Below are 27,440 nucleotides of genomic sequence, written 5' to 3' on the forward strand. Positions count from 1 at the left end.
TCTGTCTTTTAGGGACATCATAGAAATGGAACCATATAAATATGACCTTTGGGGATTGGCCTTTATCCTCAGCACTGTTCCCTGGGATGCACATCCCTGGGGCCAGCCTCCTCTTGCCTGCTCAGGCCCCTGGGGACATGGCTGCTCAGTAACCTTGTCAGAGACTTGCAGCACATGCTGTGGAGCAGGCCTGAGCCACACGATACTGGAGGCCCCTGCCCACAGACAGGGCATTTACTTGCACCCAATGGGCTTGACCCACATTTATCAGGAGCAGAGCTGGGCACTGGCCACAGACCGGCCAGCTGGTCTCCCAGGTGAGGTGGGTGGGCCAGCAGTGGTGGTTACCCGCCCTCCGCAGCGTCTCACACGGGTGGGGGCAGTCTCAGCAGAAAGGCCGAGTTCCCTGGGTGAGTGTGCAGGCCTCCCAGTGCCCAGCACCATCCACTGCAGGCTGCAGCAGGCAAGGGCCTGGCGGGCACTCTCAGGGCCCCACGTGCGCCTGGAGGTGCTGCTCGTCAGTGCTTCTGGCACGGTCGCCAGGGCACCGTGTGGCCTCACGCCCTTTCATCCAGGTGGGTCTGCCCTGTCTCACAGTGTGGCTACGCAGAGGCCTCTAGGAGGACTGTCTCGCCTCAGAGCACTGCAGAAATTCCCTGCCACGCTTCCTCGGTTGTTTGTTTGTTTCTTTGTTTCTTTGTTGGTTTGCCCTGGGCTTTTCAGGGGCTAGGAGACTTGCTTTCGTCCTTAATTCCTCTCCTGGGCCCTGCCCAGTGCGGGTGCTTTCAGGCCCACAGCAGGAGCTGATGGAGGCTCACCTTGTCCTGCTCCACTGTGCACTCAGCTCTGCAGTGCTCGGGGGACACTAGGGGTGACACCGTGGGCGCTGCCAGCAGGCGCAGCACTCAGCCAGCTTGCTTCTGTGCAGCATTCTCCCCACCGAGCACTCCTTTTCCTGAAACCACTGCATCAACACCACTGAGTGCAAGTGTCACCGGCCTGTAGACAAGTTCGCCCTCAGGGGAGGACTGCCTGTGGGTCAGGGGCTCTTGGAGCTCAGCCGAAGGCCACACTCTGCTGGGGTTTAGCTCCAGTTTCAGGCAGCATCCAAGGGAATTGTTGAGGGGTGTTCAGGGTCTCTTAATTTTCAGAGCATCAAGTAGCCATGTGGGCCTTGCCTCAATTCTGAGCATGCCCCCCAGGTATGTTGCCTGATCATCCTGCCCCCCAAGTCCAGCCAGGTCCTCAGGGGGCCCCTAGAGAGCAGAATGATTCTACACTGGCATCTGGTAGACCCTGCACTCCACAGACCCTCCATTCTCACCCCTTGTTCCCCCCACTCTCTCCAATTGCCCTCACTCCAGAGAAGGAGGGTGCCCCAACTTGGCCCCCTCTCACCTTCCTAGAGCCTAGCCCTAACTCTCTCCAGGGCCCCTCGAAGCCAGAATTCCCCGAGTCTTTTCCTCCCCTCTCCCTGGCCCTTCATCCCACAGTCGCACCTCCTTCCGGGATGGTCCCATGATCTTCACATTTCTGAAAGCAGCAGCCCCAGGCCTTGTCCTCTAGATCCCTCCTATGTGCTCCCCTTTGACCCACTGACCGCAGGCTGGTTCCCTCTGCCTCTCCCTCTGCCCCTCTCCCCGGTGAGCGGCCAGCGTGATGACATTGAGGACGCTCCAGGAGCTCTAGGCTGGGTGGGCCTCACACCCATCACTCGTTGGCCACAGCCATTCCCAAAGGACTCTGAGAGGTGGGGGTCCCTGCCAGGCACTTCCTGAAGACACTGATGGTAAGGCTGTCTGTGCAGCTTTTCTGCAGCTAGGAGACCCAGCCCAAGTCCCAGAGGGTCCTTATGAGACAGTCTTTCTCAGAACTGTTTGCGGTTCTTCGGTTCTTCTTGCTCAGTGTCTTTCCTAGGTGACCACCTTTGATCCCCAGGTTTCGTGCCCACCCTCGTTATGCCTGCACACATGTCTCTAGACAGCTCTCCCCAAGGCCCTCAGTGCACCTCACCCATGAGATTGGGCCAAGGAGCTCAGACTCCTTCTGCCCTCGCCTGTTGGCCCCCATCCAGTCCTGTCCTGCTCCCCGCCCCTCACTCTGCCTGCTGTCCCACCCGTCCTGTCTCCCATCTGGGCATGGCTGCAGCCACAGGCCAGGTGCAGTTTCCACAGTGCAGTGGGAAGGAGCTTTCAGGTGCAAATGTTATCCCTTTACCCTGTGGCAGACCTTCCCATGGCCTCCAGGGCTCTCAGCAAAGAGTGTCGGGGCACATCCTGTATTGCCCACCCCATCGTCCTCACAGCCTCGCTCCTGCTCCCACAGGGTGTTGCATGCCCCAACCCTGCCTCCACTTCACCTACTGCTTCCCCTCGAGACCACAGTCCACAAGGCTGGGCTGCCCTGCCTCTACATCCGACCATCTAGCAAATGCTGCCAGAGCTCAACTGTCTCGGGACACAGAGCACAGCTCCTCACCTGGTGGGGGTGTCCTGGGGCCTCTGTGACCACTGACCACTAACTAGGGAATTCAAACAACAGGAATCTATCCACCCAGCCCCCACCGGTTCTAGAAACCAGAAGTCAGAAATTCAGGTGTTGCAGGGTGACACTCCTCCAGAGGCTGTAGGGGAGGATCCTTTCTGTCTCTTCCAGCTCCTGGGCTGCAGGTGTTCAGGCTTTGGCTGGTCACCAGCCTCTGCTTCATCCTTCCACAGCCGCCTCTGCCTCCCTCTTTTAAGGACTTACGGGGTCACATTTGAGGCCCACTGGGTAATCCAGGGTGATCAGGACACCATTGTGATAACCTTGTTTTTGCCTGACAAGGATCCGAATAAGTGACCAGGGTTCTCCCTCATGTGCATCTATCCCCATGTGGTACATAAGTCCCCAGATCTCTCCATGATACAACTTCCATATGTCTCCAGCACCATCCCTGCCATTTCAGTGCCTGACCTTCCTCGGAGGAGATCCTAGTTCTCAGTGCTCTTCGTCACACTGGTGACAGGAGGCAGGTGCTAAAGGAAGCCGTGGTCCACCATGAGCTGGTCTGCGGGAAGGGCACACCTGGAGGTGCTGGAGAAGTGATGTCTGAATAGGGCAGAAGTGAGGGGAGGCGGCAGATGGAGTGCTAGAATATTGCAGGCAGGGCGCCATCTTCATACCCTGGGGGTGAGGAGACAGGGCCAAGGGCTGCGGGGTGGCCAGTGTCGGTGCTGCTGCAGGGGCTCGCACCCTGATTTAAGTGCATTAACACAGCAGGGCTGAGAGCAGCTCAGAGAGGGTTCAGGTCACACGGACAGAGGCCCAGACACCATCTCTGCCTTGTATGGGCAGTGGAGGGGGGTGCTTTCCAGCAAGACCAGGGTCAGAGGCAGAGAGAGCCCAGAGCAGCCCGCAACACCTCACTCTGCTGGGTCCCTGCGCTCATGGAAGCCGGCGGGTTTGGGGTCAGGGAGCCACTGGAGGGAGCTGAATGCCAGCATGGCCTCACCCTGGGCAGTGCATGGATGTGATAGCCTGGACTGGGGCCATTCTCTGCATTTGAATGATGGGCAGCTGGCAGTCAGGAAACCACTAGAAGACTGTACATCTGTGCAGTACAGAGGACACAGCCGGAGCCAGGGCTGCTCAGCAGGAATGGGAGAGAGGCCGCATAGGCCTTATGGACTTAGAACAGGCTGTGTCCTCATGGGTCCCCTCAGCCCACTCCTGACACTTCATGCCTGCACCTTCAGGCTGGCCCGGCACCACCACACAGCTTTCTAAAGCCTCTCAGTTCTTGTGCTTCCTGTCAGCGCAGGAGAGAGAACCACCAAACTCGCCGCCCTGTGCTCTTGGAGCCTGGCCTTCCTGCTGCACTATAAATAAGCCAGCAGCCCGTCAGCACACCCATCCATCTTGTTTAATAGACTGGAGAGCGCCCCGCGCTGCGGCAGGTCTCAAGGAGTGGTGAAGTGATGGATGGCTCCTTCCTGTGTCGGACGGCATGATATATAATGAAATATTTATGATTTATTTCAGCTAATAACCCAGCATAAAGTGTAAGGTGTGAGAGCAGACGGGTGAAACAGCCCTGCTTGCAGAGGGCGAGATGGGGTGTCCCATGTGCACATGCCACATACGTGTGTATACACTGACACGTGTGTGTACTTACAGCCCGCCTCACCACGCCCTCGATGCCCCATCCCACCCCCCTCTCATCTTAGGTGATGTCTGAGAAAGGACACTGGGTCCGTAGCAGGGGAGGACTCCTGCCAGGGTGACGCCCAAGAGAAGCAAGGTGGGAAAGCAGGTAGTCAGCTAAAGGATCAGGACATCTTTTTCCTCCTGTCGGAGACCCACATGGCACTACATGTGGCCCAGGAGCACCCCGTCAGGAAAGGGGCGCAGTGATACCCAGCCCTCACAGGGCCCTGCCGTCGCTAGAACCCCACAGTGGACATTGGGAGGCAGCCGATTCTCGTTTCCTCTATTTCCATGGACTTGAGAGACAGCAGTAGGGCACTGGGTAGTGACAGTGCGGACCCCAGCCATCGTGCCGCATAGGGACACAACCAGAGAGGGCTGTTCTGGCGTCAGCATCACAGATTGAGGTCAAAGCCATCGAGCCTTGCCCTTGCTGCCTTGTCCCCAAATTGCCCCCCATGCGGGCAGCGTACCAATTGTGTGATGCTCACGGATGCAGGCACTCACTGCTCCCCACCCATGGACACGTGTCCTCTGTGCCTGTCTCTGCAGGCATAGGGACCGGCACACGCTGAGCCATGGCCCCAGCGTGCTCCGGTGACCAGAGCCCCTTTTCTCAGGCGACACAGCTATGTTCAAGGATGGCAGCTACTGGATCCGGGGGCGCACGTCAGTGGACATTATCAAGAGCGGTGGCTACAAGGTCAGCGCACTGGAGGTGGAGCGGCTGCTGCTGGCCCACCCGAGCATCAGGGGTGAGTGGCCGTGGCGCTGCCGGCTCAGTCCAGCTGCTCTTGTCCCAGACCCGCTGTCTCGGGAATGTGCCCGCTGTGTTCTCCTGTTTGATTAGTGATGAAACAGGGACCAGGTTATCCAACCTTAGGACACCGCACAGTGGGAGTTTGCCTGAGCCACGTCACAGTTAGGATCTAGCACTGCACACCACGTTCAAGTCCGCCTGCCCCACGCCACAGGTCAGGTCCACCTGCCCCACGCCACTGTTGGTTCTAGGCCTAATGGGGATGCTAGATGCTCCAGTTAGCCCCTGAGCAAGGGTGTGGCAGTGAGCCCATGCTTGGGAGTGACAGGTGAGCCACTGGCCTGGGCAGGACGGAGGGTGGGTGCTGGTCAAGGAAGTGTGGGCTCCACCCAGGCCTCTTGACCTGGGGTCCCAGGCGGTAAAGCCCCTGGGATGGCAGAGACAGCTCCTGTGGATGCAGGCCCAGCCGTCTCACCAGGGCGCTCCCCACAGCTAGTCCGTGGGGGCCCATAGGGCTGCGGGCAAAGTGTTCTGTGTTTCTAGTTATCCGCAGCCCTTTTATTCAGACACTGCCCCACAGACAGTGCAGGAGGAGGGCAGGAATGGTGAGCAGACCGGTCCCATGGAGACACGGTGGGGAGCCTGTCCTTATCCATCCCCAGCAAGACCCCTACACTCCCTAAGGCTGCAGGGTGGCTGTTTCCGAGGACTTAGTCCAGGAACCTCATGTCCCTGGAGTTTCCTGGATGTTCCTGGCTACTCTTGAGCCGGCAGTGATAATTTGGTGTTTAAGTTATCCCACCCTGTTTCCGTCCCCAGACGTGGCTGTGATTGGCGTTCCAGACATGACGTGGGGCCAGCGGGTTACCGCAGTGGTGACACTTCAAGAGGGACACTCATTGTCCCACAGGGAGCTCAAAGAGTGGGCCAGGTAAGGGCCGGAGGCAGGGGCCGGGGGCAGGGATGGGTGAGGTGGGAACTAACCCGGCGCAGAGGAGTGGGTGGGCAGGGTGTGTGCTGTCCTGTGGTCTGGGGGAGGTGTGGGTGGGGGTCTGGGGCCTTGCTGTCCGTCTTAAGAGGGGCTTGGAAGGTCCCGGCAAAGGGCTCCAGGGAGGTTCTGTCCTGATGGCGGCAGCAGACACAGAGCCCATTCATGCCCGTCACCGCAGGGCTGTGACACTGGCGGAAATAGGAGCCCCCACGCCCAGTCATACGACTCAGATCTGAGGCTCGGAGAAAGGTTCTGAGGTGCCAAAAACATGTATTCCTGGATGGGGCCCCCTCTGGTGAGCCAGTAAGTTCTCTCCCAGGTTTAGGAGTATTGTCAGGGCAATGGCTGGTTAACCTCGAGCCCAGATCCAGAGCATCCAGCGTGGCCCCAGGGCACTGGTGTGAGCCAGCTCTGAGGCCCTTCCTTCGCCTCCCCCACCTCAGCCACGGTGCCCGCCCCTCAGCTGTGCTCTGAACCATGGCACTTAGCACGGGGCCTTTTTACGTGCCCCTTGGGTGCTCACTGCCCACCCAAGGCCAGAGCTCCCCACTTTCTGTAAGGGAGCCTCCCACAGCAGCACAGTCCCTGTCCCTCCCTCACCCCGCATCCTGGCTGCTTTGCCTCTGCCTAACCCTGAACCCTCCCCCAAGATCCCCTCTGCCACCTGCCCTGGTTTCTCTGTGTCCCAAGGCGCACAGGCCCCTTCCCTGTGCCCGAAGAGTTCAGTGGTCAGTCTCGGGGCTGAAGCGGAACCTCCTGCCCCATCCTTGTCAAAGGCTGGACAGGAGAGGACAAGGAGGGGGGGGTCTGATGGAACCATGGAGCAGCATCCCTGTGAGCTCAGAAAGGAGGCTGCTAGTAATCCCCCGAAGTTCTTTACCTTAAATCCAAGAATTTCCTCCTTTCTATCCCCTCTCCCCGCACACCCGCCTCCAACCCAACTTGCCTCCTTCTCGGTGCTAAAGATATTTTTGGCTTGTCCAACGTGATTTCACAAACAGTAGGAATCCTTGTTTCAGCAGGGGCAGCACAGCTGGGCGATTAGATTCCCTGGGATTGGCAGAAGCACAGTTGGAGCACTGCCGTTTAACAAAAGAGAAGAAACTGCATTGATTAAACAATTACTCTGTTAACAATTACATATGTACGCGCGCGCATGCGTGCGTGCGTACATGCGTGCGTGTGTGTGTGTGTGTGTGTCCTGCCCTGAGAGCTCCCAGAGAGTTTCGGGTCCAAGTCTACAGTCTCCCATGAACCTCGGGCAGGCGCCCTGCACGCCCAGGGTCGGTCTCTGCTCCTCCTCGCTCTGTGCTCAGCTCTGTATCTCTAAGCGTCAGCTCAGGCGGCCAGCTCAGGGTCCTGCACTGAGGGCCCTGGCTTGTGGCCGTGGGTGTGAGAAGGCTGAAACGGGCACTATCTGCAGAGGCTTTAGGGGTGCTCTGGGAGATGCTCCTGGAGGGCAGGACCCGGCAGAGCAGTTGGCTAGCCGGTCGTGTGTCTCCATGAGGGCTGGGTCAGACTGAGGCAGGCACCTGGGCCTTTGTGCTCTCCAGTTGGGTAGTCAGTGGGGACTACACAAAGGCTGCCCACCCCATGGAGGGAGAAGAGGGTCTTCCTTTCGGAGCCACCCTCTGTGTCCCTTGTGTGCGTGGGGGGTGGAGGTGGGGCCACACTCCGGCTCTTTGGGACGTTTCTTCCCATGTCATGTTCACTGCCATTTGGGGTCTTTTTAAACAATTTTTTAAAATAATGTTTTCCCTTTTACTGCCCTTGTTTTCATTTCTGAAGATACTTGCCACCCCCTCAATCTCTCTGCTCCCCAGGTAAAGGGCTGTCTTCCTTGCCCACACTGAAGGAGTCCCAGGGGAGCCGGCAGCCCTGGCTCAGGCAGTGTATCTCCTCGAGGGTGTGAGCAAGACCACAGAGCTGGTACCACCACCACGTGTGCGGGGCCTAGGGACACACAACTACCACCCTTCCATCCCCCCAGCCGCCAAGTAGACATGATCCCCATGGGACTTACTCACCCGGGAGAATCGTCAGCGTCATCATCTGATCAGGCCATGACGAGTAATGAGCGGTGGCTAAAGGCCTGTCCCAGATGTGCCCCACCGTCCCTCCTCCGAGGAGGTGGGTGTGGGAGGCGTTAGTGAAACCTCCATTCTCCGTGTGGATTTTTTCACGGGGAAACTTGCTCTTAACAAACAACTCAGCTTTGCTGGATTCCTGCCCGAGATCTCACTTGGCCTTGAAGCAGCAATTCCAAGAGCTTCCTATTAGACCAGTGGCTGAGCTACGGCCCTTACAGGAAAACAGGCCCCGCTCACAGGTCTCCTTCCCAAAAGGACCACTGTTCTTGGAAATGGCAGGGTCTGCAGATTTCACACCTGCGCTCTTCACAATGCTTTTTGATCATTTTTTATTTTTGTGGCTTTTGTTCCCTTTTTTAGTGGTTGCTAAGTTAGAGTTTATAATGTGAATCTCTGACTTAACCATGGTCTCCTTCCCATGGTGACATCAGCTGCTTCACGCAGACAGCCTGTGTACTGCCGTTGCTGTGCATCCACTGTGATATTTGTTCCACACCCAGACTGCATTCTTTTATTTTTATTCAAATGTCTGTCTCCTAAAGAGAATTCAGTAATAGGGAACTGGTATCTGTCTCCCGTTTCTGGTGCTCGTGCTGCCTCAGTTCACTCCCGGTTCTGTCGGCAGCGCTTCCTCCTGCCTGCACACACCTCCCATCCGGTGCATGTCTGCTGGTAAGGAACTCTCAGCCTCTGCACATCTAAAAATGCCTTTAGTTTCTCCTTCATTCTTGAAAGATACTTTCTCTGGACATGGGATTCTAGATTGACTGGTTTTTCTTTTAGTTCTTGGGAAATGGTGCCCCACTCCCGTCTCACCTGCATTGTTCATCTTAGGAATCTGTCATCATTTTGGATCCTTTTGCTCTAGGCCCTGCCACCCAGCTCAGTGCTGGCATGGTGAAGGGAAGCGGGGGCATGGGGAGAGCGCGGCATGCCACCCAGATACCACTGGAGACACCAAATTTTGGCAGCCAGGCTGCAAAGCAGTGGGCAGCTACGTTCCAGGAGCAGATGGGGGTGTTGCGCCTTAGGGGGTTCACCATACTGCACTGTCAGGGTCACCAGGCCAATCCTGGTGGCTTGTTCCAGCAAAGTCCAGCCCCACACGTCCTCCCAACCCTCGTGGGCAGTCCTGGCCAGGACCACAGGTGGTGGCACTGCCTCCTCATGAGCCAACAGCCACCTGCACCCCGAGCACCCTGGAGTGGGAGCCGCACCAGAGCCTTTGGCCTATAGCAGTCTGTTTATGGCAGAAGCTGGCTTGAGGTAACAGTGTGTTCCGGGCCACATCACTGATGCTTTCTGCTTGTGGGCAGATGGACCCAGTGTACAAGGGCGATTAAGCTCATGTTTATTCATAGGCACCTGGCTGCTTAGGTAAGATTTGGGGTTTCTCTCCCACCCCCACTGCCAGCTCCTTGCTACAACTCATTCTCAATGGCCAGGGCTTCCCCGCAGCAACAGACCAGGGGACCACATGCTCCTGTTGGCCCTGGGCAGGCACTGGGAGGCCACGTGTCCTGCACCCCAGTGTCTACATCACTCCGGCCTGGCCTGAGGGTCATTGTCAGCAGCCCCAGAGGGTGGAGCCCTGTGGCCCAGGAGGCCAGGAACTACCACCACAAGAGGCAGCCTGTGCTTCTGCAGTTTCCTTACCAAGGGGCATGTGGCCCCCTGTGTGGCTGTCAGCAGGGAGCAGGCAGCTCTTCTCTGCCCAGAAAAGGCCTCAGGAGAAAGTTCGTGGGCCCATAGCCTAAGGATGAGTTCTAGAGCAAAGCCCATGGGTGTGGTATCCCAGCATGTGGTCCCACATGGGAGAACATATGGAAGGGGGTCCCCCTCACAGGAGTGGACCAGTGCTCATGCTGCTTGGGTGCTGGGCCCTGGTGTGGGGAAGCTACTGCCTCTTCCCATCTGGCCAAGGCTGCTGCAGTGGCCAGGCTGCAGTGTGGGGCTGGCTCTCTGCAGCCCCAGGAGACCTGGCCCCGCCCCATCCTGGTGGGCAGAGGGGCGTCTCTGTATTAGTGTGTCCTAGAGCAGGGCACCCTCCTAGACAGGCACAGATGTGGCTGGGCTCCTGGGTCGTGAGGTGGATGCCTTCTGGGCCCAGAGTTCCTACCACTCAGGCCACACTTGTCTCTGCAGAGGAGTCCTGGCCCCGTACGCCGTGCCCTCAGAGCTCCTGCTGGTGGAGGAAATCCCAAGGAACCAGATGGGGAAGATCAACAAGAGGGACCTTGTCAGGCAGTTCTACCCGCACAGCCAGGGAGCGCCGGAGGCCAGGCACCCATGAGCCATCATCTGCTTTGAACCTAAACCACCATATCATAGAACAGAGTCAGGCCTGACGGAATGAGATCACAGCAAGAAGCCTCCCCTGCCCCATCCTTGTAGTCACACCCATACCCTTGTCTGGCCCCTTGTGCTCTGAGGTTGCTGGGCAGGTCCCAGGGTGGTCCAAGTGTCCCCCAGGGATGAGGTCTCCAGAGGGAATTCAGTAAAGTTTGACAGAGAAAAGACCGCCTGTGCTGTGCTGTCTTCCCAGGGCCTGCATGGGGGCTGTGCTCCAGGTGCAAATAATGCGCTTGTCTGTACGCACCTGCGCGTCACAACGCAGGGAGCCTCCCACTGTCGCTGCCCATGTCGCTGCCCCACATGACCTGCAACCCCCTACAGAGCCTTCTGATTGAACCCTGACTGTTCTGAGGAGCCCACCCTGAGGATGGGTCTGGGTGTCCAGGTGAGGGGGTTTGGGCATGCCATCATCTCCTCTGTCCTCCCTGGGATTTCCCTGTGTGGCAGACAGTCCCCATCACGAGAGTGGCATCGTTATGCTCCAGGGAGCCTGGCAGAGGCTCACATAGGCTTTCAGGGCCAAGCCGACCACCGTGGGGACAAAGCTCAAGTGACCAGAGGGCCAGGGAAGCCGAGTGCCTGATCCCTCTGCCAGGCAGCTGCATGCAAACACTCAGACCCCACAAAGGGAAACTTCTAGACTACGAGACTGCAAACTTCTGGGATGGACCAGGTAGTCAGTATTTTAGTCTCTGTGGCCACGTGGTGGCTGTCAGAACTACTCACCTCCACTGTTGTACCGATTGTTCTGTGGAGCCCAAACCCGCTGGGCCGCCAGAGGCTGCCCTCCAATGGCCCTGCAGCGGCTCCGCCTTGGCCCTAAGCTCCACACCCTCCATGCTGCTCCCTCCACACACCCCTGCACCCCCAACTCTCCTTTCAGTCTTTGTCTAAATGCCACCTTGTCCTTCCCAGATCCCCCCACAGCACCCCTTTCACTACCCCCTAGACGGGCCCAGGCCCACCCTACCCCCAGACCCCTGAAGAGCTAGTCATGAGTCAGCATTCCCACTTTCCCGCTCTTGGCATTGCTGCAGACACCTGGGTGCCCTTGTGCACTCTGAGGAGAGAACCCAGAGGCTTCTGAGAGTTTACCACAGACCAGAGTGGCTCCTCTGCCTCAAACTGGTGGGAAATGGCACTCATAGCACAGCAGGAATCTGGCTTCGCCTGTCTCTGAAGTGGGTCTGAAAGAGCAGCAAACCATGAGAGCCAGAGGCTGGAGGAGCCCCACCCCCACCCCCGCTGGCCCCTACAGGGGCGTTGTGCGTTGTTGAGAGGCTGTAGGTGGTGAGGGGAGAAGGGCGTGGACCACTCTCCCCACCCCCATGCCACGTGTGGCCTGTGAACCCCTAAGACCTGGCCCTGGGTGTGGCGTGGACTCGAAGGAACATCCAGCTCCGCACCCCCTCCTGCCTGCGGTCTGGGTGCGCATGCTGGTCACCCACCTACCAAGCAGGCCACCCTCGAGGGCTCAGCCGCTGTGCCCACAGCTGGCCTCTCTGCAGCCCTCAACACCACAGTGGACACCTGGGCTTCCCATTGTCCTTTGGCCCTGTGGGGACTAGGGAACCATGTAACCACATGCTACCGAGAACATCCAGTTCCATGCTGCAGGCCTTTGCTTAATCCCTGTGACTTGACACTGTATGTCTTGATACTGAAAATTTTGATTCCTCAAAATGTTTACATAATTATTTGCTTTATGCTATAGTCTGTCTCAAGTTACTTTAAAAAAATAACAGTCATATTCAGCTAACAGCAAGACTACAGAAGGATGATTTGTCCTTGGAACAGGTGTCTCTAAGGACAGAGAACCCTATGCTCCACTTGTTAAGTCAATGTGACTGAGGGTCACAAGGCTTCCAGAGTTTCCTCTTGGCTGAAAATGCCCCCTCTCCCCTGTACACACACCTGGAGCAGCCCCACCCACTGGGGAGCAGGCACCTGGGAGCTGAGCTGTGACAGCCCATCTGCCTGCAGCTCACTAGGAGGGGCCGAGCTGGGTCTGGGCTTGTTGACAGGCAGCCTGAAATACCCAGGGCTCCTGGTGGGGCTGCTGCTCAGACAGGCTGCCTCCTCTGAGCAGAAGGAAGGCCAGCCTGTGCCTTCAGGGTCCCTCAGGATCCCACATGGAGGGAACACACCTGGCTCAACTGGTCCCCGGGTTCTACCATGTCCCTCCTTCTGGACGTGTACTCATGAGTGGCCAGCATCTGTGTACGCAGGCCAGACAAGGTAAGAGACCCCCAAGGGAGACAGACGAAACGGCCACAGAAATGTCGGGGCCAAAACTTCCCAGCCCCACCTCCACCCCAGCACTCAGGCCATACCCTCCCTGCCCAGTTTCTCTGATCTGTGATCTGAGGCTGGTGTTTCCTCTGGGCTCTTCGGGTCCTGACCAAGGACTGAGGGCTTTGCTTCCTCAGAAGTTAAGTCTGGGGGCTGGCGACACCACACAGTCTCCCACCTAGGAGCTCCCCAGCCCCCCTGGCTCCCTAGAGGAGGCCATAGCAGCATGTCAGGGCAGGCACAGAGCTCCAGCCGTTGGGGTCACCAGCACCCACTGCCCCGGCACCAGGCCACCAGGCGCTGCTGTGTCCACCCAGCCATCACCACTGCTCAGATCTTTGATCGCCATGCTGGCCCTGCTGCCATACCCAGGGCATGAGGGTCCCAGTGGTCAGGAGTGCACCCAGGCCTGCAGCGAGCCCACAGCCACTGTGTTCACGTCCCGTGGGGGGGGGGGGGCACGTGTCTCACCCTGCCACCTTCACACTTGGAACCTAAATCATCCTTGCCTGGGCCAGGTTTCCCCTGGAACCTTTCTCCTGAGTCCCTCCCAGAGCTGGGGAAACAGCAGGAAATGTCACAGGTGCGGACACCCAGCCAAGAACAGGCTCCTCAGCACTGGGCCCCAGGACCAGCATCGAACTCTTCAGTGGTGTCCATAAGCAGAGTACCTGCCACCCTGGTCCCCAGCCAACACAGGTGGTACTAGGACCCACTGGCAGCCCAGGGCCCCCGGGGAGCAAAATTCCATGTCTCTCTGCTTGAAGAGAGAGGGCCCAGCGAGCGCCGTGAGGGCCAAGTCATGTGGCTCTATAGCTGGGGTTCCTGTCTGTGAAGGCGACTCTGGAGATAGTCCTGCTCCAGTCCGTTGGAGACTATCATACAGAAAACGGCAGCTCGGTACTCAGTTTTTAAAATTTATTTTAAATCCTCACCCGAGGACACGTTTTTTATTGATTTTTAGAGAGAGGAAGGGAGAGAGACGTCAATGTGAGAGAGAAACATTGATCAGTTGCTTCCCATACGCTCCTCAACCAAGGATTGAATCCACAGCCTAAGTATTGATATGTGCCCTGACCAGGGTTTGAACACACACCCTTTTGGTATACAGGACAATGCTCCAACCAACTGAGCCACCTGGCCAGGGCACAGCGCCCAGTTTTAGATGAGACAACTGTATAAAAATAGGTACAGTGCCAGGCTGACTTTAACCAACCACGAATAAAAGATACTGCCTCCAGGTGCACACACACACACACATAACCCCTGCATACATATGTGTGCTCACACATACCACATACCTGCATGTATGTGTCCTCACACGCATGCCCACATGTGTTCGTGCACCTGCATGCATATGTGCACTCACAATGCCCACACACATATGCCTGTGTTCACACACTTGCATGCATAGGTGTGCTCTCACACATGCCCATACATCTGCATACATAAGCGTGTTTGCAATCTGTATACATTTGTGCTCATGGGCATCCCTGCATGCATACCTGTGCTCACATACATGCTCTGTGACAACCCCCAAGTTTTGGGGCTGAGTGGGACCAAGATTATGAGACAGATTTCTAAGAGTCCCTGGAATCACCTTAAACTCTGAAATCCAAGCTCGTCTCCTGTTTTATGCTGAGTTTTTACATTTAAAAAGTTGTGAAGACAGATTCCAGCACTAAACAGTAAATTTGAAAATTACAGCTCAGTTCTTAAAAAGGTCCTGTGTTGAGACCTCCCTCTGAGGACCCCTGGGCACCTGGCCACCCCTGCCACGCCCACCTCTTCCTGCCCCTCCTCCACTTCCTGAGCCGGACACAGCTGTGTCAGAGTTCCCCACAGCACCCCTAGAATTCCCCATTACCCCTCAACCCTCCTCAGCCCCCTTCCCCTCCCCACCCCCATAGTCCCCCTACCCCATCCTGTGCATTCAGCCCCTGTCCCCTGTCCCTGTGTCCTCAGTGGTTGCAGTGGGGCCTCTCCACATCTCTGGTCAATTGCTCAAGGTCGCCTTTGTCATTGTGGTCCTATGTGCATTGTTATGGCTGCTTGGTGACCCTTCTAGAATCTTTCTGAGCCAGAGCAGCCCACACTTCACCAAGACCCTTGGGTCCTGCGGGGCTGGCTGTCCCTTCCCACTGGGTTGTGAGCAGTGGTCAGAGTGGTCCTTTATTCTGCCTGCAAGAGTCAAGTGTATCCTTTGTTACAACATCAAGGATGCAGTAAATTCTTAGCTCATGAAATAGATCAATATCAAATTATCATGTCCCACATTCATAACTCTTACGCATGCAACAATGGGGGGACAAGGTCACTGGAGAATAAATAGCAGCAGAGATGCTTCGTGATCCATCACTGCAGACAGCCGCAGGCATCCTGCGCAGCACTGACACAGCCATTAATAAATCTGGGAGATGGATGACTGCAGGGCGGGGCTGGACCACCTGCCTCACCCTGGGGAGCCTGCCTGAGCTCCACTGCAAGCTGGAGAGGGGCTCCCACCTGCCTGAATAAGAGGGATAGGGGCATGGGGGTCCCACTCCAGACCCCAAGATGTCCACATACCTGATGGGACCAGCTACTCTCCTGGCCACAGGGGCCATTCGGGTGGGCACCTCAAGGGGAGTGCCCATTTTACAGAAGAGAAAACTGAGGGCCAGTGAGGGGAGCGACTGTCGCAGGGCCTCAGGAATAGAAAGGCTGTGAAGCAGCCCAGGCTGTCTGGGCCCAAAGCCCTGGTTCTTCTACCTTCAGCACCTCTGTCCAAGGGTTGCATGAGGTCAGACACATGAATAGCTCAACCAAGCCACTGACGGGGCCATACCAATGTGCACGGTGGGCACTGCACAGGCGGCAGACACACCCTCAGGATGACTCAAAGGAAGCACTGTTTGAGCTGGCCTTGGCAGGTGGGCTTGGGCAGCCCTAGAAGGTGGAGGGGCAGCATGGCCCAGGGCGCAGGCCTGGATGAAGCCAGCAAGCCCCTGCGTTATTCTGCGTGCTGGGATCCGGGAGAAGAGGCTGGACAGGAGATCAGGAGCAGCAGCTGGATGCACGAGGTAGCTGCATGCTGGAGACGTGTTTGGCAGGGGGAGGAGCCCGGCACAGGTGCATCAAAGAAGAGGGAGTTGGCCCCTGGCCTGCCTGGTGGTGGCCGCCTATCCCTGGGGTGGCCTGGTTCAGTCTTCCCAGGTAGGAACCTCATCCAGAGCTGTGGAAGCTACAAACAGCACTGTCCCAAAGGAGCCTGGGCCCACCTCTGCCAGGTCCCTGTGGGTCCCCCAGCCGCCCTCAGATGCTGGGACCACCAGTGAGGGCCCCTCCTGGTCCCTGAGACTGGGCCTGTGGATATGTTACCTCATGAGGCAAAGGAGTCTTAAAATGGGCTGATCCTGGGTCTCTGGGTGGGCCCGGTGTCATCACAGAGTCCTAACATTTGGAGGCCAGAGTCAGGGTGACGGGGTGACACTTGAGAGACCATTGCCAGCTTGGATGTTGGAGGGAGGGGCCAAGGGACAAGAAGCCAGAAAAAATGAGGAAACAGGTTCTCTCCCGGAGCCTCCAGGAGGAACCAGCCCTGCGGCACCTGATTTTAGCCACGAGAGACGGCGCTGGCCTTCTCCCTCCAGGCTGGGAGAGAACTGTCTCCAGGCATGTGGTGAGTGTTAAACATTTTCCATGTCTCTGTGCCTCGCACTCATCTCCCGTTAGCTGGCACTTCAAGGGGATGGAAACGGGGGCTGTTGAAGGGTTCTTTTGGAACCCAGTCCAGGGGACTTCTCTGTGGCTCCTGTGTTCTCTCCAACCAGCATCCTGGGGTGTCGAGACGTGTGGCCATGAGGCCTCTTCCTCAAGGGGTAAACTGAAGCATCCTTCACAAGCTCACAGGTAATGTTCCCTCGAGAGATGAAGAAAATGGGAAATGGGCCCATGCTTGTAGAGGGGCATCTGGTAGAGACACAGAGGGGTTGGGGCAAGGGGTCTCCAGGGCATAGCAGGGAGAGCCTGGCTCATCCAGGGCGAGGTTGGGAGGTCCCACTGTCATCCTTGCATAGCCCCCTTATAGACCCCTTCCCTTCTCTCTTTCATGTCCCAAGCTGGGGACAATTCCTCTGGTGGCCAGAGCCTGAGGTTGCACCCTGACACCCTCATGCTGACCATGTTCCTCTCAGAGCCTGTCTGTGAAGACAGAGTCAAGGGTGCCCATGCCCAAGGGCAGGAGAAGGATTCAGTAAAAATCACATCCGGAAGGTTCCTCCAAGCTCCCAGGACAGACTGCAAGCTTGGCAAAGGGGGTTTTCTTTCTTGGCCCTCGGCTGCTGTCGGGTGGTTTTCAGGGTCCTCTCCATGAAGGGAAATGTGGAGCCTGGGTGCCAGGCCAGCAGGGGCTGCCCCAGAACTGGGGCACAGGAGCAGGAGCCCAGGACAGGGCAGGGGGCTCAGGGCCTGGGCAAGCAGGGCCAGCCCAGGTCTGAGGGGCAGAGGCTCCTCCTGCAACACAGCCACATCAGAGCGCAGAGCAGACACAGGAGGGCAGCTCCCACCTGGCCGCAGCCTCCCTGCTCATGGCTTCCGCGCGGCAGCCTCCCTGTTCTCTCCTGAGGACATACAGCCTGGGACTGGGCAGGTGGCCAGTCGGCCTTTGCCAGGACTGTGACCCACGGGCAGGCGAATTGACAGCCTCTCACCTCTGACCCTAGGTACACTGAGCCCTCAGCCCAAACAGGCACAAGCATCTTCCTCAGGCCTCTCCAAAGACACCATCACTCTGCATCTGCTGGTGCATGGGGCTTCACATGAGGGTGTAACATGTGCGATGTGTGTGTGTGTAAGAGAGTAGGCACATGCACATGGGCAACCATGTTTGTGGGTCTGCATGCTTGCCTTCTGGCATGACCCACATATGTGGGAATATGCTGTCAGGTGCAGGGCTTGACCCCAGCACATCTCTACATTCCTTGCCCACCCCAGGGTCTCTCCCAAGACCAAACTGTGCCCACCCAGCAGCCCCTCTCATCATTAGCTTGCAGGGCACGTCGCCCATTGACAGTCTGATCATATGTACACAGCCATTCAATTACTCTGTAATGGCTACGGGCCATTAAGCCTACAATCTACTTCATTCCAGCCTGCCAGCCCTTTCCTCACCACCAAGCAATAAAACCATTAAAACAACAACGACAACAAGCAGGAGCATCCTTAATGCATCAGCGACATTCCTGACACTCCCGTTAGCACTGCCATGACAGGGAAGAGCCACTCCTTAGAAAGGAGGTGGGACACTGCACCAGCTGCATTGGTTGCCTCTGCATGAATGTACATGTGTGCACATGCACATGGACTCAGACATACAATGAATGTACACATATGCACAACACATATGGACATGCATGCACACATGCACAGGCATATATACTCATCTGCGCATGCATACATGCACTCGGAAACAGAATTATGGGCGCGCACACACGGACACGAATGCCTTGTGTGCGCTACATGCATGTGCATGCATGCACACTGCCACACAAACATGCTGTGTGTGTGCTGTGCATGCATAGACATGTGTGTGAACATGCATGGACACATAAATGTCCATAGGTTGCATAGATCTGCTGGCCAGTGACAGCCAGACAGGCTCAAGGAGAGCTTGGGGACATGCTGGGAGCTGGCAGCAGCCGGCACCAGACCCCATTCTTTCCAAAGAAGCTGTGCCTATGCAGATGCTCTCCAGCACACGTGAGACTCCGATCTCACTTCCATGCCGACATGGACACTCAGACTTTTAGTTTCTGCCACTGTGCAGGGTGTGGAATGGAATTTCTTTGTTTTAATTTGCATTTCCATAATTACTAGTTAAAAGAAATAATTTGAATGTGTTTATTGGCCATTTGCGTTTCTTATTTTCTGAATTGCCTGTTCCTGTTCTTTGCCCATTTCCTATTGGTTGTTGGTAATTTTTTTTTATTATGCGTTGGGTATATGGTTTGCCTTTTACTTCATTTAATGATATCTACAATATGCATAATTTAAATTTCTTAATGTATTCAAATGCATTAATGTTTTTTATGGTCTGAGTTTTTCTTGCCTATAAAAGCCTTTCCTACTCTAAGCTCTTAAATATATGTTTCCATATGTTCTTCAAAAAATTACAAAGCTTTTCTTTTCTCATTTAAGCTCTTAATTCACTAAAAATTAATTTTCACATCTCTGTGGCGTAAAGAGCCCTGAGTTTTCCAACATGGAATAGCAAATGCTCCCAGCTACGGAATCTTCAGTCTCCCCCAACTGAACTGCATTCAGCCTCTGCTGTCTGCCAGGCAGTCACGTGCTCTGCCTGCACCTCCTGCCCTGTTCCACCTGCTCTCTTCTAGGCTGCCGATACTCCCTGCTCACATTCTAAGTCTCAGTGTTTGTGAGGACAAGACACCCATTCCCATCTCCTTTCTCAAAATAGTCTTGGCTCCTCTTTGCCCTTAGCTCTTCCATCAGAATTTTAAGAGTTGCTTAAAGTTCCTATTTAAAAAATCTCATTGGAAATTTCATTGGAGATGATTAAATTTATAGCTTAATCTGTCAAGACTTGACATCTTTACAAACCACATCCTTCGGTCTACGAACAAGACCCAGCTCTACCATGTTCTTTGTTATAATTGTACACTTCCTCCAAGAGGTTTAGTCCCAGAGAGGGGCTCTGTGCTTTTTGTTGGAGATCTGCATGGCATTTTTATTTCATTTTTAATTGGTTATTGAAATGGTGTGTGTTGATTTCCCGCCTGCAGCCTTGCTGAATTTGTGAATTTCTTGAAGGTTATCAACATCTGCCTATTAGCATAGCTCTCTCTCCTCCTTTACAATTCTTAGCCTTCCAGTTTCTTTCTTTTCTCCTCTAACTGCACTGCTGAAATCTCCAGTAAAATAAAAACTAGAAGGAAGATGGGCGGACGCCTCCAGGGACATGTCTAATTCTGAGGGTAGGTGCAGGTGGATGCCCTGACTCAGATCAGCTCACACAGTGCTGCTCCGACTTGCTAAGATGTTTTGTGAATGAGTGAAAATTTTTACTGAAATTTTTTCCTTTCTGTCTTTAATGTGTTAATGTGGATTATTTTCTGACATTACACTTGTGCTCCTGAGATAAATCCTACTTATGGGGTGTGGGGAGCTGAATTAGACCCTGTTTAATACAATTATTGATCTAGCACCGTAGTTTCTTATCTACCATTCCAAAATCAAAACTCTGAAAACCAAAGTTTTTGTTTTGGGTCTTATTTTTTATGTTTGTGGTAAACCCATTTGACAGATACTATGGACTAAATATCTGCGTTCCCTAAAAACTCATATTTTGAGACCTAACCCCCAATGTGATGGTGTTAAGAGGTGGGGACTTTGGGAGACAGTCAGATTGTGTGGGTAGGGCCACCATGAAAGAATTAGTGCCCTTAAGCCCTGACTGCTGTAGCTCAGTGGATTGAGCGTCGGCCTGCGAACCAAGTGTCACTGGTTCGATTCCCAGTCAGGGCACATGACTAGGTTGCACACCAGGTCCCCAGTTGGGGGCGCATGAGAGGCAACTGCACAGTGATGTTTCTCTCCCTCTCTTTCTCCTTTCCCCTCTCTCCAAAAACAGATAACTAAAATAAAAAATAAAAATAAAGTAACCTTTTTAAAAAAAATAAAATTGCTATCCCTTGTAACCTTTCAGCCAGATTTATTTTTTTTAAAAAAAAGGGACCCCAAGACACAGCAAGAAGATACAGTCTATGAACCAGGATGCCCTCACCAGATGGCAAATTGGCTGGAGTCCACACCTTGGACTTCCACCTCCAGAACTGTGAGAAATCAGTGTCTGTTGTTTGTAAACCGCCCCGTCATTCTCTCACAGCAGCCTGAATGGAGCAAGAGAGCGACAGACCTGAGCAGAAGGGACATGAGGCTATGTCAGTATTTGTGCAGTGGCTGCAGATCCCTAGGGAATAACACATTATGTGACAAACTCTCCTTTGAAACATCTGAAAAATTCTGAATTCCAGCACCTTTCTCACCCAAGGTGTTTGGGTGCAGGACTTAGGCCTGCATTTAAAAAAAAATTTTATCCTCACCAGAGGGCATTTTTTCATTGCTTTTAGAGAGAGAGGAAGGGACAGGGAGACAGAGAGAGAAAGAGAGACATTGATGTGAGAGAGAACCATCGATTGGTTGCCTCCTGTATGTGCCCCAACCAGGGACCGATCCTGCAACCTGACGAGGAATCGAGCCCACGACCTTTAGGTTTATGGAAAAACGCTCCAACCAACTGAGCCCCACCAGCCAGGGTTGGGCCTGCATTTTATTTATGATTTTGAAGTTGGGGAAGAGGGGTCAAGTGGCCCCGAGTGCATCCAGGCCTGCTGTCTTTTCATGAGCGTGGTGTCTTTGATTACCGATTCCCCCTCTTTAATGGTTACTAGTTTATTCAAAATTGTCACTTCTTCATGAGTCCTTTTGATTACATGTATCTTCTATAAAAACCATATACTTCATCTAGCTTTCAGATTTATTGGTATGAAGTTGTGCCCAGTCTTCTCTTACGACCTAGAACCTCTGTCCTGCCTGTAATTACACTCCTGTTGCCCCAGCGCTCGGTGTCTTCCTCATCAATCTTGCTACATTTGTCTATTTAACTTTCTGTTTTGTTTGCTAATCGTCACTGTGTTTCTTTTGTTTCATGAACTTCTGGTCACCATTCTTCCTTTCCCAGTGGCTTTGGTTGACCCTCCCTCACTGGCTTCTATCTGGCTTACTCTCATAAATACATCTCAGGTCCACAGGTGCCACCAGTCCCAAACACTTGATTTCATCTCTTAACATAGGAGCACATTTTCAAGCCGCCATTTTCCTCCTCCATGTAATTCCACAAGAACGCAGGCCATGTGATTTCAGTTCTTTGAAATCTGAGGCGCCTTTGTGTCCTGTGCAGCTGGGTTTTGTTTCAGAGTCGAGAGACTGAAAAGAATCTGTTAGATGAAATTTGTTAATTCCGTTATTTCAGTGCACCTGTGCCGCAGCGCTCGGGCCTGCCTGACCCCTCGGTAGAGGCCTGTTCAAATCCCCACCATGTACAGTGGCTCCTTTTCCTCATCATTCTCTCAGTTTCCCTTGATATATTTCAACATTATGTCCTTAGGCCCATATTATACTTGATTATTATATTTTTTGGTGGATGTTATTTAGCATCTCTCTTTACCCCATTCATGTGTTTTCCTTAAATTATATTTGCCTGAGGTTAACATTGCCATTCCTGCTTCTGGGACTCACATTTCAGTGGTTGGTCGTGGCAGTCTTCCGTCATCTGTCTCTCAGTGTGGGGTGTTTCAGTGTCTCATAAGCGGCATAACCAGGTCTGATGCAGCCCATTTATGGTGGTTACCGATGTATTGAGACTTATTTCTGCAATCTTATGTTGCATTTTCTACCTACCAACTTGTAGATTTTTGCTTTTTTTTTTTTCCTTCTTTTTTGTGGGATAATCTTCTCGATCTTTTTCTCTTTGATTATTATGAAATTATATAAGTTAAATTTCTGTTCTTTGAGAACTCTTAAAATTTTTAGATACATACTATAAAGTCTATAGTTCTTCTTCCAACCAAGTTTATGGTTAGGCGGCACCTGGCTGCCCATGGCAGGACAAGGCTGCAGCATACTGTTACCTTCCTCCCAATACCTGTCCCCCTACCAGCTAGGTATACCTTCCTTTTCTTTTTTTTTTTTAAGATTTTATTTACTTATTTTTGATAAAAAGGGAAAGGGAGGGAGAGAGAGAGGGAGAAACATCTATGTGCAAGAGAAACAATTGGTTGGCTCTCAAGTGCTCCCAACCAGGGACCAGGCCTGCAACCCAGGCACATGCCCCAGCTGGGAACCGAACTAGCGACCCCTGGGCTCACAGGCTGGCATGTGATCCCCTGAGCCACACCAGCCAGAGCAATCTTGGCATATCTTTAAATTTTTTTTTTTTTTTTTTTTTTTTTTGCTTGGGGGACAAAAATTAATAGGCTTTGTTTTTACAGTCAAGCGGTAAGTTTACTGACATTTTATCGACTTCTTGGCTCACCAGATTTCATCTTAATAGAGAATGCTTTGTAATAGTTCTCTTAAAAGCATCTGAGTGGGGAACTCAATCAACCTTTGCATCCCTGAGTCTTTATTTTTCCCTCACTCTTGAATGATAGGCAGTCTGGTACGAGATGTGAGCCATTTCCTCCACACCACTGCTTCTTGGCATCTTGACCTCCATGGCTTTCATGTTCATTGGTCTTTTCCCTCTGGTGCTCTTAAGGTTTTCTTGTCCTGACCCGACAACGTGTCTACACAGGTGGAAACTCTGCCTCACTCAAACAAGCAGCTGGTTCCTGTGCACCCCCCTGGACCCCTGGACTCTCCCATTACCTGAGTGTTCTCTGGGTGAAGATGTTCCTTCTAGAGAAAGTCACAAGGGAAGTGCGCTCGGCCCTGCTGGGAACACACCTTCTGTCAATGCAGCTGCAGAAACTCCTCCTCCAGCAGCCAGACTGCTCTGGGTTCACACTGCACTTGGAGTCACTGAACTCAGCCTCACTTATGTGCAGATGTCAGCCAGGTCAGACCCTCAGCATCCCACCTCATGTGTTCACATCTCAATGAAGCCTCGGTATTTATTGAACCCTGTTAGTGCTGTTTCATCTTGTTGATATGAGCTAGTGTGACAAGCTCTCTAGAGCATTTTGACTATTGCCTTTGTCAGCAGTCACAGAGCCTTGGGCTACCTCCTGCAACTTCATTCCAGGCATGAATGGAATTGCTGACCAGGGCAGGACCGAGGGTCAGCCCCACCACACCTTTCCTCCAGGTGAAGGTGGAGGCTGCCAGTGGCCTGGCCAATCAGCCCACATTCACACCATCACTGTGAAGGGAGAACGTCACAGAGGCACTCCGCGAAGTCCTAATTCTTTGTCTGCAGAAGTCCCCTCCTGTACCCACCAGGAATGCATGCATATCTGTCAGGTACAGTATCTCATTCAACCCAGGATTAACTAGACATAAGTACAGTCCTGCCCCAGGGAGCCTCACTCTGGGGGACAAGGCACAGTGGAGATGTCTGCTGGATCCCAGCTGGCCACACCCCCCCTTAGCTGGGGAGAACAAGATGCCTGCGGGGGGGTAAGGAGAAGTGGTGCCCTGAAATGAAAGCTGGGTCCTCTCTGGAATGGGGAGGGGGCTAGGGGTAAACAAGAGAGCCTGGTGCAGGGGCAGGATCAGAGCACAATCAGAAGTCACAGGCCTCAGAGGGCCACTAATTGACAGGAGGGAGGAGCCAGGAGGGGCCTGCTGGCTCTGAGGGGCAGATGGAGGAGTCTGTATAGTACAGGCTTCCAGCTCAGCAGCCTGGATGGAAGTACAGGAAGAGGAGTGGGTGGGACAGAGAGGAGGGGAAGACAGGGTTTCAAGCTTGCACCAGAGGGCATTGGGCACAGCCTGGACACCCACTAGACACTTCTGAGGGAAGGTCTCCACTCCCAACATTCAGGAGAGAGCAAGGAGCATCAGGAACAAGAAGAATGGCTGAACCATGCTGATTCTCTCCAAAGAGGGGTGAGGAGGCCATTAGCCAGGTGCAGCTCAGTGTTGCCTGGGCTTCTGTGCCATCTACCAGCTCTTGCACTGGCCTGGGCACAGCATCTCCAGGCCTTTCTGGCCAAGTTTATCTGGAAGAAAAAGGCCAGCAGGGAGAGCTCAAGGCCCCTGAGGCCCCTGTGGCTCCTGTACCCCATACCTTCCTCCTGGGCCCTGTCACTGGAGAAGGCAACACAGCAACTCCACAGAGACCCTGCCCCTGGGTGAACAGCCCACCTCCCACCAGTGGCCCCAGAATGGAGGGCGAGATGAAGTGCAGTCACAATGTCATCAGACTAAATTGATTCCATTACAGCAATTGATTTCATCTGAATGGTCATTAATGTGATTTATACGGCTGTTTGGCATTCTTCGCTCCCAAATCTGTCACCAGTCCACTTGATATTGATTGAAAGACAATGGTGCTGGTGCCCAGTGGAGCGGGCTGAGGGTGGGCAGGGGCGTCACTGCCTGTGCTGACTTAGGGACCCCCACACTCCTGGCGCCCTCCCCACTCTGCACCACATACCCCCTGCAGTCTCCCCTCCCCTGCCACACCCCCTCCACCCCCTCTCTTGGCCTCACTCCTCTGACTGAGGATGTGCCAACATGCCGCTGTGCTGGCAGCTTCTCCAGGCAGTTGTGGGGAGAACAGTGAGGCAAGAGAGGGAACCCATGCCCCGCAGCCCCCAGTGCCAAGGAGACAGACCCTGGCCTCCCCGCCCCCCAGGCCTGGAGGACCAGCCACCAAGTGTCTTCATTTGCCTGGAACCCAATCCCACCAGCTTCCTCCTGACATAGTCCCTCCCCAGCCTGGGCTGTGCACCAAGGGCCCTACGAGGTGACGCGTGTTGTGACAATGCAGGAAACAAGCTCACTGAGGCCACTCCAAGGAACTGAGAGCTGCCAGGGCCCAGGTGGCTTTGGGAGCAGAGTGCCCCCTGATCCCTCAAGAACATTCTCTCCATGCCTGCTCTGTGTGTGAAGCCAGGCTGGGACCATTCCTGCCGGGGCTCCAGACACAGGCTGCCAGGGAGCGAAGTGGCTGGGGATGGAGGCCCTGCCTGGTGTGCACCCCTGAGGGGGCTCTCACGCTGCTTTGTCCCACCCCCCCCCCCACTTCCCCCAACATCTCACCTGGGGCCCTGCCCTCCACACCCTCCTGCCCAGCTCAGAAGGCAACCGCCCACACCACCCCCTCTCCTGGGTCCACAGCACCCTGAGGCACTGCATATAAAGGACATGGGGCCTGCACCCCTGTCCTGGGGTCTCGGGTGCATGGTGGCCCCCTGGCACAACTTGGTGAGAGTTTTTCCGCCAAAACTGTCTCAAGGTGGCTCTTACGACTTACAGGAGCCAGGCCTCTGTTTTCTGGGGTCCCCGCCACCTGGCCCTACCTGCACGCTGGCTATCGCTGTGGCTAGGCCTCCTCCCCTGAACCTTGCTGGTCCCCCAGCCCTCCTTGCCAAGGCCGGGTCTGGGCTGCCCTGGCTTGGCCCATGACAGTGCCACTGGAAGGGGCCATGTCTCCCAGAGCCCCTGCTGGCCTGGTTGTTCCCCAGCTGTCCCAGCACATGAGAGCCAGCCCTGGGGAGGGGGCCAGGCCAGCTGCAGGGCCAGGGTAAGACCTCGGGGGAGCTGCTTCCACCGGCCAGGGCCTTCAGAGGATCTGGCTGGCCAAGATCCTCTCTGGTGTGGATGTACGTAGGAGTCAGTGCTGACCCTGTGGCCAGCAGCCCCTTGATCTCATTTGGGAAAACAAGGGTCCTTGGCGGGGGTTGGGGGGGACCCTTCACCTTAAGAGGTGGTGGCGGCATTTCCGGAGGAGTGTGTAGGGGGCAGGAGTGTCCAGGTTAGGGGTGAGAAGGGCCCACCACACCTCTCAGCTGCCCCCTAAGCTCAAGCCCTGCAAGAGCGAGGACCGGGCTACAGCCTCCCTCCCCTCCAGCCCAACCAACATCCCTGCCGCCTCCACCTGGCTTCCCTGGAACCACACTGCCCTCTGCCGACGCCAGCGAGCATGGCCAGAGCCACTGGAACCGGGCCCTCCCCCACCCTGCCCTGCCACGGTGGCTGAGCCCCGCCCCCAGCACCGGGGCCACGCCTGCCTGGGGCTGTCGCCCCACAGACGCAGGAGAACCTGGCCACTGGCCACTGGCCACGTTCTCAGTCCCCGTGTCAGGGCTGCGGGCAGGCGACTGCTCAGCAGAACAGGAGACTGTCCCGGCAAATGGGAGCTTGAAGGTCGGGGGAAGCCCCGGAGGGAGTCCAGGACAGAGCCGGCAGTCCAGGGTCCTTCTGGCCCAGCTTCCTATAGAACTAGTACCAAGGGTCATGTTGCATCAGCACCTGTTGGCTTCTATCTGCTGTCTGTCCATCCATATTTTTTGAGCACTCAAGAGTAAAAGAGTAGTTTAGAATGACTATTCTGCATTTGTTTGAGGGTGTCATTGGGCTTCTGACAATGACAAGACCCCCTCAACCTCACTTGGACTTGGGCCTTGCAAGGAGGCCTCTGCCTGCACCGTGCCCTGTGGTTGCCAGAGGGCGGGCAAGGACTGGACCGGGGCAGTGACACCCCTGCACCCCAGACCAGGCACTGGGTCCAAGAGCCACCATCCTGGCTCACACACACCCCTGATATCTCCGCGATGCCCAACGCTCCAGCCCACCTTGCCATCCTCTCTGACCCTGGGACGCATTTAAAGGCTGAGAAGCTCTCTGTAGGGCCTCACTGTCCATCCAGGTCAGGAGCCCTAGGCAGGGGTCGGGACACTTCCAGATCTGTCCCACCCCTTCATCCCCCCACAACTCCTCACCCGTCTTCCGACATGTTTACCTGGCTTCACTGAGAGCACACTTACACTGTGTCACCAAACTGGGGTTTGTTGGTGGCCCTACAAGGACTTTCCTCAGCACTGAAGCTCCAGAGCCTGGAAAGGGTCTGGCACAGAGGGACTGTGGGAAGGAGGGAGGACAGAAAAGAGGAGGGAAGAAGGAAGTGAAAACCTGCCTCCGCTCAGCCTCTCTCCCAACCTCCAGACCAGGTTCAAATATGGGAAGGGATGGGCCCTGCAGCCAGTGGGCCTAGGTTCCAGGCCAGGTTCTCCTCATACTGGTCTCCCCAAGCTTC

The 27,440-nt window shown here is 54.9% G+C and overlaps 1 protein-coding gene across 9 annotated transcripts in view; it reads left to right on the top strand.

Moving 5' to 3' along the window:
- ACSF3 (acyl-CoA synthetase family member 3) overlaps positions 1 to 10,548 on the top strand; it is a 76,981-nt gene extending 66,433 nt beyond the window's left edge. For 4 of the 9 annotated variants that reach the window (XM_090261202.1, XM_090261203.1, XM_090261204.1 and 1 more), the window contains 3 exons: positions 4,809 to 4,943; positions 5,768 to 5,879; positions 10,175 to 10,548. In XM_090261202.1, coding sequence (XP_090117328.1) covers positions 4,809 to 4,943; positions 5,768 to 5,879; positions 10,175 to 10,322 — 395 coding nt within the window. In that variant the 3' untranslated portion in view covers positions 10,323 to 10,548. Of the gene's footprint in view, positions 1 to 4,808; positions 4,944 to 5,767; positions 5,880 to 6,117; positions 6,243 to 6,958; positions 7,079 to 7,762; positions 8,686 to 10,174 lie in introns of those variants that run through there. The other 5 variants (XR_016507872.1, XR_016507874.1, XR_016507873.1 and 2 more) reach the window with 5 other exon arrangements.
- The last annotated feature ends 16,892 nt before the right edge of the window (positions 10,549 to 27,440 follow it).

The sequence above is a fragment of the Furipterus horrens genome, unplaced genomic scaffold (genome assembly GCF_987537825.1).
Source record: "Furipterus horrens unplaced genomic scaffold, mFurHor1.1.pri manual_scaffold_13, whole genome shotgun sequence".
Classification (NCBI taxonomy): domain Eukaryota; kingdom Metazoa; phylum Chordata; class Mammalia; order Chiroptera; family Furipteridae; genus Furipterus; species Furipterus horrens.